Below are 12,630 nucleotides of genomic sequence, written 5' to 3' on the forward strand. Positions count from 1 at the left end.
ATTCTAGCGATCTCGAGCCGGTTTCTCAAACTTACCTACCCCACCTTTAAGTCATTCATTTTACCAATTGTGTCCAATGGCGTCTGAGCATTTCTCTAAAACTCAGAGGGGAGGATGAACCTCGACGATACACAGAAGTGAACATGAGACGGGGAATTAAAAACATTCTGATAAGACAAGAGGGAGTCCATCGATTTAAAAGCACCTGTAGGATTGTACGGCAATGAAACGGTATACTCTAGAGCAGGGGTGTCAAACTCAATTTCATCACGGGCCACATCAGCATTATGGCTGCACTCAAAGGGCCGGTTGTAACTTTAAGAATATATACAAATATTTTATATATTTAAAATAATGTATTATATTACTTTATTGCCTCTGCATTGGATTATTATCGGATAGGGTAAAAGCTTCATAGATAACTAGGTCTGAAAGAAGAAGTCTGGGGCAAATAAGTGCAAGTCTCTTCAGTGAATGTCACAAAATTATTTTAAATTCTGAAAAAAGTTAGTTAAATAAAAAATAAAAATCTAATTTAAGATGCATTGTGGGACATGTAGTTTATGGACATCGTGCATCTGTATATATATATCGGCATGTAACCGTATAATAAACATATTACATTCTTTCAGAGCTCTTGCGGGCCACATGAAATTAAGTCGCGGGCCGGATTTGGCCCCCGGGCCTTGAGTTTGACACCCCTGCTCTATAAGGTGCTTTAGTATCTTCATGCACTACCAAATTTAAGATTTGGTGATATTTTGCTTCCATAACATGTCATATTTTAGACTTATCAAACACACATAAACCTAGTGGGATAGAAAACATACAAAATACACATTAAGACATTTTGCCCAATTCTGTCTAATTGAAAATGTCTCATAATTTCAGGGAGGAGAGAAACTGCCTTTTCAGACCATTTCCATGCACCAAATTCTATATTACACACCACAGGAAATGGAAAAGGTATAGTACGCAAATAAATATGAGACACCTGTTTTAACAAGGCATAACATCTTTATTGTTATACACATAACTTCATCTCCAAAGACTTTGCACAAATCAGTGGGGTAACATGAACCTTGAGATATCAAAAGTCTCCCGCAGTTCCTCGTCATTTCCGAAAATACTCAAACAATACATCTGCCGTTCACATCCCCAAAATGGTACATACAGTACAACCAATTAGAAGTATTTTTTTATCCACTGTCAAACATTATCATATGTGCATTACATTACCAATTACAAACAAGTTATATTCATTGTCAAAATACAGGTGTGCAAATTGTTAGAAAAATACCAACTCATATACCAGATTCTGGATTGTGCTCTGTAAAAATCCTTACAAATAGTATATAATAATCTATATATAAATGACTCCAACATGCAATGCTGCATTTCCAAAAATATCCCATACACTGTTCTGTTAAACCCTCCGAAGCTCCACCGCGCTCTGGTGAAGACGTTAAAACAAGAAAAGAGGGCGTGGCAAAAAGAGGGTGAAAAATGCATCACATTTTGTCATAAAATCTTAAATAATTTAGTGTCCTGGTCTGCGTTGATGTCCACATTTTAATATATTGTTTGCTGATATCTGACGCTGCTCCATATGTGAGCAAATAAAACCATAGAAAGCCCTTTTTGTTTTTAAATGATGACCATCGATTGTACATTGAATAAATAATCAACCTCGGTCGTGATGACAGAAAAATGCATATAAATAACCACTTTTTTTAAATCAAAGAAACTCATGCCATTTCTGCAACAAAGACTACATACAGAGGCTCTAACGCGTGAGGCGATGACGACAGTCGAATATCCCCCGCACGACGACAAAGTTAAGACAAGGACGGCATCTCCCCTCCCCCTTCCTCATCTCTTTCTGAGGTAAACAGAAGTTCTGTTAAAGACTTTTTAAAGGCATCTCTCCCTGGCGCCACATTCCCCATGGCCTCGACCTGAATAAACCCAACTTCCTGATCCATCCGACCCACCCAGTCTTTGCATTTTAGTGGAGACATTCAAAGCGAAAAGAAAAGAAACTCAAACTGCTTCATTTCCTTCCTTCTGGTTTAATAAATAACATAAGACATTTGTTACTTCACTCTCTCAGAGCTACGGAGCTTTTAAACCTCCTTCCTCAACACAACCGGCTCAAAACCAGAGACTTTAAATGATGAGAGTCTGACAAAATAAATGGAAAATAAGGATTTTCTTTAATATATTACTATACCCCCCCTTCTTTTTTCTTTTTGGCAAAATATACTATAAGCTTTTCTTTGAAAAAATAAAACATATTGCACTTTCAGTAACGTGTAATGTCAAATTACAACTTAATAAAACGAAAAAGGGGGGAAACTAAATGAGAGTGGGGAGAAATGTTCCTTTTTCAACTACTAGCAACATTCAACAACAAACAAAAAGAAAACAAACGAGATGTTAAAACTGTACCATGCACGGGGAGGTTTCAGAGCAGTGCATCCTGGGTAACGGTGGAGGGAGTTGTGTGAACAGAGTAAGACTGAGTGACCGTGGAGCAGTTTCCTCGTGCAGGATTTGGTGTAACCCCAGAAAACGAGCCCCTCCCTCAGCGATACCCCCCCCAAAAGGGTCGCCTTCTCACATCTCCCCATCAAAACGTCAGATGGCAAAATAGAAAGGCAGCTGTTTGCTCCCGTCATATTTCAAAGTGCATCTCCACACTCCTGCGACCGTCCGTTTCCCACACTGTGTGGTTTTGCATTTTTAAACTTTTTTTATTTTTATTTATCATCTCACTAGACACGACATTTCCCCCCCAGGAGGAGCTGCTAATCGACAGGTGTGGCCCCCGAAGAAAAGGCCCCTGACAGGGTGGTGTTTTTTGGGGGGGGCCTTCACCTTCACTTCCTGATTCTCCTACGGCCGCCACCCCGTGTCTCACAGGGCGCCATTTTCTTTTTTCAAGGCCGGCGATGCAACTGGACCGGTCGCGAAGGTTTCACTGCAACATGAAGATAAGATAAGAAGTTCTTTATTGATCACAATTTGGGACATTTTGGCAGCAGCATCAAAAGACATGGCATTAGGCGCATTCACACCGCAGTACTTTTCCCACAAAGGTTCATGAGAACTTAGTTCATGAGAACTCTTTAGTGCTCATGAACTAAGTACAGATCGCGTTCACACCAGAATAAGTCCCTGGGGGAGGATTAGGCAAATGAAGCCGCTGACGTCACTTCTTCTTCTTCTGCTTTGGGTTTACTGGCAGACCGCCAACCACTTCACGGCGTATACTGCCGCCCAAAGTCCCCGGCCGGAAGTCCCCGGAGTTGGGGAAGGCTTCAGTAGCAGCTGCTGGGAGTCCCAGCAGCTGCTACTGAAGCCTTCCGAGTAAATCGCCAGATCGCCGACACCTCCTCATCTCCTCCGCTCCCATGTTTTATTTTGTGTTGCCATAAGTTAGTCTCTCTGCGTTTCTGCGCTGGGCTAATGCTAATGCTAATAATGCTAATGCGAGGATAATAAAATGGCGGCTTCACAAAACTTTTTGGGAGTGTTACGGGGCGTGGTTTGCAATCCGCCCAGCCAATCAGACATAGGAACCTTTTCCCCCTTTTTCCTTTTCGGAAAAGGGGGAAAAGGTTCTGATGAACTAATTTTAGTTCCGGCTCTTTTTGGTGTGAACGCGACATTTCGGAACTAAAGTGGGAAAAGTACTGCGGTGTGAACGCGGCTATTGTACAATAACAATGTAGAGACTAGAAATAAACAAGAAAGTAGAAGTAGGGGTGGATTTAATGATACATGGAGTATAAAAAGGTCAGATTCATATTTGTAAATACTCATAAATACATTAATGCAGGGGTGTTTAAAGTCTGAAACTGTGCGTATTCACTTCGGCAAAGTAAACCTTACTTTACTGGTTTACTTTTGCTCAATTCCTGGATGCCTTTGTGATCATAACTTAGATATCTGATCCAGTGGCGAACCGTGTCTATCACAACTGGACCTTCTGTTGACACACACACACACACCCCCATACACTGATCCCATAAACGTGAGAAAATTGGGAGTTTAACTTCAGAGTACACATGCTAATTATAAACTTTCCTGTCCTTTCAATTTTTTAACTCAGTTTCTGTATTCGGAAAATGGGAAGAACAGTAAAATCCCCCGAGGCTAGATCGGATCATTACATGACTCTGAATTATGGATTAATCGGTGGATGTTTTAAAAAGAAACAAAGACAAACGTCTCTGATTGGTGCTTTTTAAATGTTTTTCATTTTCCTTACTCCTCTTTGAAAGTTAAGTTGATATCTTTAACTTCAATATATTTACATTTTTGGGGAACACTGATAGTCGTTCTTTTACATTTTATAAACCAATCAACCTACCATTCGATCCAGATTATATGAACAGGTTAATCAATATTGAAACTAATCCTTAGTTGCAGCCCTGTGTGATCTTCTGTGAGTAACTAACTGTAATATTACGTAACATCCATTCAGGGAGCCTCTCACTTTGAACACCTCTGCATTAAATCACCCCGTGCGTTTCCATTTACAATTGATGAATGAAAGTGTGCGGTAGAATAAATGAACGTACCTGAGAAACAGCATCATCATGTCAGAAAATGGACAAATATAATTGCAAGGCCAATATTCAGCAGCATAACCATAGCAACAAGCACCGAGTTAGGACCCTGCAAAAAAAGAAAAGGCATTATGATTAATACCAGATATTACATAATAATATACAACAACTATCACACCATTGATACAGACTGAGAAAATATGAAGCATCGAGGAATAGAAACGTATTCAGGTCTGCTTTTTTTCACCTCTCTTGTTTGCTATTACGAGAAATGTGAATTAATTATACTTGAGTGCTCATGGTTTATGTAAAATTAGCTAAGACATGTAGTTGTAGTGAGTCTTACCAACCTATAGCATCTGACACAAGTTACCTGGTTTCTAATTGAGACTTTTATTTGTCAAAATGTGGAGTCTGGACCCTGAAGGCAGCATCTCTACAAAAAGCCAATGGGATTTCTCCATGTGATTCTGGATTATTCAACGTTAATGATACTTGCACGTTTTTTTCAGCAGAATAATCTCCACATATTAACACCACTTTATGATTTCTAAAGTAAAAAGCTAATGTTGGGCTATAAAGGAACTACAGCTCGGTCACATGACTTCACGTCACCACCGCTAAGCTAAAGGCGGCTAATGTTGGGCTATAAAGGAACTACAGCTCGGTCACATGACTTCACGTCACCACCGCTAAGCTAAAGGAGGCTAATGTTGGGCTATAAAGGAACTACAGCTCGGTCACATGACTTCACGTCACCACCGCTAAGCTAAAGGCGGCTAATGTTGGGCTATAAAGGAACTACAGCTCGGTCACATGACTTCACGTCACCACCGCTAAGCTAAAGGTGGCTAATGTTGGGCTATAAAGGAACTACAGCTCGGTCACATGACTTCACGTCACCACCGCTAAGCTAAAGGTGGCTAATGTTGGGCTATAAAGGAACTACAGCACGGTCACATGACTTCACTTCACCACCGCTAAGCTAAAGGCGGCTAATGTTGGGCTATAAAGGAACTACAGCACGGTCACATGACTTCACGTCACCACCACTAAGCTAAAGGAGGCTAATGATGGGCTATAAAGGAACTACATCACGGTCACATGACTTCACGTCACCACCGCTAAGCTAAATGAGGCTAATGTTGGGCTATAAAGGAACTACAGCTCGGTCACATGACTTCACGTCACCACCGCTAAGCTAAAGACGGCTAATGTTGGGCTATAAAGGAACTACAGCACGGTCACATGACTTCACGTCACCACCGCTAAGCTAAAGGAGGCTAATGTTGGGCTATAAAGGAACTACAGCACGGTCACATGACTTCACGTCACCACCGCTAAGCTAAAGACGGCTAACGTTGTCCGTGTTGGCGTTTAGTCGTCTCATTCAGACACTTGTTAGCAACTGCCATTTTTAAAGTAAAGAACCAAACGTAAATATCTCTCAAGCTTGTGTTTACTACAGAAATGCTGTCTTATTTCAAGGTTTAAAGTCTCATTCCTGCACTTACTGTCTCCTCCATGCTGTCTGCGATATCCATGCTGGCTTTCTTTGCGTCCGCGAGGCTCTTTGGCTTTAGGGAATCCTGCTTCCTGAGTTTGGGGTCGCTCTTGTTCTCCCGTAGAGAAGGTTTCGGAGTGATGCTGTAGGATTTTGGGGGCTGTGGGGGCATTCGTGCCAGATCCAGGATGGTTGGCTCTTCTTCTCTATCCTCCTCGGGGTCTGGGGGTGGACGGACCCTCGTTGGGGCTTTGACGTAGTAGCTGTGGTACTCACTATGGACCTCTCCATTGACAGGGACTGAAGGAGGAGGATACACAGATGCAGGGGGAGGCAGAGATTTAGCAGGTTTTGGGGGAGCCTCAGCAACAGGCACCCTTTCCTCTTTACTCAACTTCCTGCCTGACTTCGTCTTCTCCTCCTTGCTGGTTTTCCGGGAGGGCTTCTCCTCCTTGCTGGTTTTGCGGCTGCTGCTGCTGTTGGGAAGCTGATCCTTCTTCTTCTTGCTGGAGTGAGGCGAGGGGGGAGGCGTGACCACGGCATTTGCCACGGGGGAACGAGGGGGAGTCGTGCCCTTTCGGTAGAACTGGGGAGAATCTTTGTTGGGTTTCTCCGTCTTTTCGACAGGGACCTCTTTAATCTCCACGGGCTCCTTCTGAGGCTGCTTGATGTAGTCAGGCCCTGCAGGGGGGGGGAGGGGAGACACTTTAACATCTTTACACCTGAACACACCTGAGTTTGTGTATTAATATCACAAGTCATAGCGCGAGGAGATCCTGTTTAGTGGTTTTGTTCTAACTTTGGAAAACGATACAATAAGAGGCTTTGTTGTCGGATCTGAAATGTTTTTTTGCAACGTCAACAAGGACACATATTAAGACATATAACATGACATTACAATCACTGAAGACAATGTGTTAAAGACGCTTTAATGTGCATTTTATCTAGGATTCAACTCAGTGTTCAATTTGAGGATTTACTGAGAGTGCAAAGAACTTTTAGTTTTTCCTCTGTGCAACCTCCAAGTCTGAAGACAGCGAAGAAGCGTCTCAAAGAATTGTTTCTTTCATAATTATATAAGAATATCTGTGGAGGAGACTCCAAACAAGTTGTATAGAAGCCTATGAGCACATACACCTAATACTCACATGATTTAATAACTCAGGAAACCATGTTAGGTCTCAATAAAGCAGTGTTTTCTTTTTTACCGGACAAAAATATACAAAATCTCCACTATCTGAGGTTCAGAGCCAACACCATGCTACTAGAAATGAGGATAATCTTTTTCCGTCCTGAGCCCAGTTGAACTTTCAATTAAAATATTCATGAATTAACATTATGCACAGAGTGGGGGAAACAGCCTGATTAACGCAGGGTCGCAAACACCATTTTCACAAAGAAAGCTCGTCTTCATCATCAGCCGTTCTCTTTTATCAGAGCCACGACTCGCTGGATAATAATCATCTGACACACACGGCTGCACATGAAGAAAGACCACCTCAAAGCGCTGACATGAGTCTTGATTTAGTCCCTTGAGACTCTTAAATATGACACATTGTGACGTGCAGATACTCAGATCCAGACTGAAGGCACGCTCCTCTCTGCGTGTGTGTTTTGAACATTCATCACGGACGTTACATCCTCTAATAAGTGAACAAAAGGTCCTCGATCTGAATGTTAATTGCTTTTTTTGCATGCGAGAAAAATGACACTTTATCCGTGCCTTTGTTCCGTGTTGAATTAATATTTATTAGAGACATCGGGCTCTTTTTTTTCTTCACTTCTCCTAAATTAGACGTGTCAGAGTGACGAGCAGAAGGACAATGGCGCTTTGTTAGAAGCAAATCACATGGTACGAGAAGGATCCTCCGCATCCCATCAAGAGTGAAATACAGAGAAATAAATAATAATAAATAAAATAAATAAAGAGATAATAAAAAGAGTTATATAGTATACAGTATGTCCAAAACTGTGCAGCTCAGGTCCTCACGCACACAAAGCCGTGGCAGCACATCCCTCCCACCCTCATCCACCTCCACTGGCTGCCGGTCAAGTTCCGCATCACCTACAAAGTCCTCCTCCTGACCTACACGTCCCTCCATGCCCTTGCCCCCCAGTACCTATCGGACATCCTCCGCCCACATGCCCCACCCCGGAACCTGCGGTCCTCAGACTCCGGCCTGCTCACCACCCCCCGCACCAAACTAAGAACCTTCGGGGACAGAGCCTTCAGCGTGGCAGCCCCCCCCCTCTGGAACGCTCTCCCTGCGGAGATTCGCAACATCCCCACACTGGACGCCTTCAAAGGACCCTCAAGTCCCACCTGTTCATCAAGGCTTTCGGCCCCTAATCGATCTGTTGTTTCGTCTGTCTGACCTTTGTTTTGTTTGTGCTTGCCCTATTCCTGTACAGCGACCTTGGGTCCCTTGAAAGGCGCTATAGAAATATCAGTTATTATTATTATTATTATAGGCAATTGATTTTATATTAAGTATAAGGGAAGACTGCTTTTTTACTTCTATTCACCCAACCAGACACTTTAAACTGAGTCAGTGACATGTAGCAACATATTGAATTGTCTACCCTTTTTCTGAACAATTTAAATATCTGTCTATTAGCATGGATTGTAAAAATACATATTACACTTATATTAGTGTATATTATCCGCAATATGGACTCGCTCCCAACCTTCAGATCCAGCCTGAAAACACGCCTTTTTAAACTGGCGTATTCCATTTCTTAATCTCTGCTCAACTGTTTTTAAGTCTCTGTTTTTTAAGTATTTTTAAGTCTTGTATTACTGTGTGCTCTTCTTTAATTATGCTCTGTACGGTGTCCTTGAGAGCTTTGAAAGGCGCCCATAAATAAAATGCATTATTATTATATTCCTCTTGAAATGCAGGCATCACAAGTTAGTTATTCTCAGCATCTTGTATGCAAATAAGCAACAACTCACACACTTTGCCATCGTCATGTAAGCAGCTTGGTAAGGTCTCGAAACTGAATACTTTGTAAACGTCGTCAAAATAAGGTGATTTTATTCAGATTATTGTGTTTAAAACGAGCATATCTCAGAGATCAATGAACGGATTTACAAGACATTAATTAAGATTGGTCTCCTTTCCATCTAGGAGAAATCGAGCCTAAAGCCCAAAGTCATGTTCAGAGTGACGCATGGCTTTTGTAACTTGTTTCATAACTTTAATAACCACTACAAAGAGACTTAGGGGGACATTAGAACATCTGCGGGGCTTATCATATATCCTCTGGGATTCATTTCACACCATAGCTCAATAAGAGCGAGGACTTGGTGTGCGGGCCGCGCAGTTTCACGCTGTTTGGGGACAGATTCCTGCCAAGGCTTCCAGACATTTCCTGAATGCTTCTGGACACTTAAACGTCCCGCGGACTCACACACTCACACTGAGGTGCAGCTCCAGCAGGAAGAAATACTCCCGAAGACACGCCGCATCCACAACTATGCTGAACATGCTTTTACAATAGCTGCTGTAGCTAATGTATTTATATTGAGTATTTATATTGATTGATACTTTTGTGTTGAAAAGTGCTATATAAATAAACTTGTAACAAAGTGCCTTGCCGTGCCTTGCCTTGCCTTGCCTTTCCGTGCCTTGCCTTTCCTTTCCTTTCCTTTCCTTTCCTAGCCTTGCCTTGCCTTTCCTTTACTTGCCTTGCCTTTCCTTGCCTTGCCTTGCCCTTCCTTTCCTTGCCTTGCCTTGCCTTGCCTTGCCTTTCCTTTCCTTTTCTTGCCTAGCCTTGCCTTTCCTTTCCTTGCCTTGCTTTTCCTTTCTTTTCCTTTCGTTGCCTTTCCTTGCCTTTCCTTTCCTTGCCTTGCCTTTCCTTTCCTTTCCTTTCCTTTCCTTTCCTTTCCTTTCCTTGCCTTGCCTTTCCTTGCCTTTCCTTTCCTTTCCTTGCCTTTCCTTTCCTTTCCTTGCCTTTCCTTTCCTTGCCGTGCCTTGCCTTGCCTTTCCTTTCCTTTCCTTGCTTGCCTTTCCTTGCCTTTCCTTTCCTTGCCTTGGCATGCCTTGCCTTGCCTTTCCTTGATTCAGATTCGGCTCGTTGCCTACAGAAATAATTGTGCAAACATCAAATGTAAAAGGGATGTGATGCTCTTTAAAAAACGTAGATGTATCTATCGATCGGTGGGGGTACTGCAGATGTATTTATGTGTGTAGATCTTGTCGTAATGGATCACATTTGCATGAACTTAAGACTCAAAAGTCGATTGAGTTTCGTCTTTAGGAACACTGATCAGATGCAGCCTTTAGAGAGGGGCTTTGAAATGGCCAAAACATTAAAAAAACTCAACAGATATCTAAAAAAATAAGGACTAAGGCTGCAGCTATTTCATCATTTAATAATAGTTTGGTGAATAACATATCGTGAAAACAGGTCCATTGAACTCCAAGTTAATGTCTTTAAAATGTCTTTTAAATGAAACAAGGACACATCAATACTGCAGCTCAAGCAATGATCCAAATAGTTGGCGATTACTTTCTGTGGATCAAGTCGACGAATGAATCAACGCCAGCGCTTTGAGGATTTCTTCCTCAATTATTTCCCAGAACTGTAAAATGTGTCTTTTTACCTCATCGTCGTCTCTTTGAGGTTCATTAGAATATAATCTCTCCTTTAAGCGCCGTGTGTCAGTTTGTGTTCATGTTAATCCACTGCACACGTTCTGCTCCACTGCACTCTTGGCAAAACACACGCGCTGACTATGACACACACACACACACAAACACACACACACACACACACACACACACACACACACACAATCATATACTCTCACAGAACACACGACTGATTGGCCGTTTAAGAACCAGTGTCACCCTGCTGACCTGAATATGAGAAGAGTAAGGCAGGTCAGTGTGAGCGTGTGAGCGTGTGTGTGTGTGTGTGTGAGTGTGTGTGTGTGTGTGTGTGTGTGTCGTTATCACATATGCTGCCGCTGTGCATCATGTTGGCTTCAAATGAAGATCCGTACTGTACAGACGGTATCACGTGATATAAAGCTCAGCGTTAAAGCTACATTTCGATGTGTTTTTTCACCTCTTGAATCTCGAGTCCCATTTTATAAACATTGCTAACTTGCATAATAATCTGCTTTAAGCGCTGTATCATTATAGCTATACGCACTCTCCAGTATTCATTATGCCTTGTAAGAATAACCACAACAGATTTCATAATGACTCGAGGTCAGGTTCACGAAGAATAGTAATATATTATTATTAAAATACTTTAAATGCAAATACAATACAGATTATAATCCCTGCTATAATACGTCATGATGTGAGGCTGCTATCCATGTGGTGGTTGAGTGAGTGCTGCTTAATCCTGTTTGTTCACGGATACAAACAGACTGCTATGAACTGATCACGTGCACAGGGATATCAATATCTATTTCAACATGCCAAGTGCTTCATTGTGTCTTTAAATCAAGTACACACATCAAATACGTGTCAGTGAAGCGCCCGGTGCCTGTCTTCTTATTGATATATAGTGTAATGTATGGAGAGGTCTGTTCTGTGGGTGGGGATCTCAGCAGGGCGCTTCACAGTTATATTTAATATTCATGACTCAAATTGCAGCTTTTTGCAGATTTTCTCTTTCCTCCTCCTCACGGTAACAGATGGGCGGGGGGGGGGGGGGGGGGGGTTGAACCACATTATTTCCGCTTCTCTTACTTAACATGCACACTACCAGGCTCATGATTAACACCAGGATAAGCTCAACTGGGATACTGATGAGCACGTACACACACGTACACACATGCAAACACGTGTGTGTGTGTGTATGTGTGTGAGAGAGAGGCCACATGAAAATAACGGGTGTGTATGTGTATGTGTGTGTGTGTGTGTGTGTGTGTGTGTGTGTGTGTGTGTGTGTGTGTGTGTGTGTGTGTGTGTCTGTGTGTGAGAGAGAGGCCACATGCAAATAACGGGTGTCTGTGTGTATGTATGTGTATGTGTGTGTGTGTGTGTGTGTCTGTGTGTGTGTGAGAGAGAGGCCACATGCAAATAACGGGTGTGTGTATGTATGTATGTGTGTGTGTGTGTGTGTGTGTGTGTGTGTGTGTGAGAGAGAGGCCACATGCAAATAACGGGTGTCTGTGTGTATGTATGTATGTGTGTGTGTGTGTGTGTGTGTGTGTGTGTGTGTGTGTGTGTGTGTGTGTGTGTGTGTGTGAGAGAGGCCACATGCAAAGAAGGCCTCACGTGCACATGATGTGACATGTGACAGATGGAGAAAGGGCATGGATGAGGTAAAAAACACAAACTTTATATTTTGTGGATCTAAAAACATCAATAGATATTTAACATTGTGCATTTTTGTCTCTTTTATGATACTGATGATGTACACACACTTACACACATGCAAATAATGTGTGTGTGTCTGTGTGTGGGTGTGTGTGGCCTAGCGTTAGCATCCTTGTGGGGACCTATAGGTTTACAGGTAATAACCAGAAAAGCATGCCATGGGACCTTTAAGAGGGGCTGGATTATTATGTTTATTTTAACATGT

At 42.3% G+C, this 12,630-nt stretch overlaps 1 protein-coding gene across 1 annotated transcript in view; it reads right to left on the bottom strand.

Annotated features, from left to right (window-relative positions):
* Positions 1-997: 997 nt before the first annotated feature.
* The window catches only part of LOC117466013 (junctophilin-1-like), a 17,422-nt gene continuing 5,789 nt past the window's right edge, over positions 998-12,630 (bottom strand). The window contains exons 3-6 of the mRNA XM_034109141.1: positions 11,793-11,848; positions 6,092-6,762; positions 4,590-4,686; positions 998-2,983 (exon numbers count right to left, since the gene is read on the bottom strand). Of these exons, the coding sequence (XP_033965032.1) occupies positions 4,606-4,686; positions 6,092-6,762; positions 11,793-11,848 (808 nt within the window). The 3' untranslated portion in view covers positions 998-2,983; positions 4,590-4,605. The remainder of the gene's footprint in view (positions 2,984-4,589; positions 4,687-6,091; positions 6,763-11,792; positions 11,849-12,630) is intronic.

Source organism: Pseudochaenichthys georgianus, chromosome 20 (genome assembly GCF_902827115.2).
Source record: "Pseudochaenichthys georgianus chromosome 20, fPseGeo1.2, whole genome shotgun sequence".
NCBI classification, from domain to species: domain Eukaryota; kingdom Metazoa; phylum Chordata; class Actinopteri; order Perciformes; family Channichthyidae; genus Pseudochaenichthys; species Pseudochaenichthys georgianus.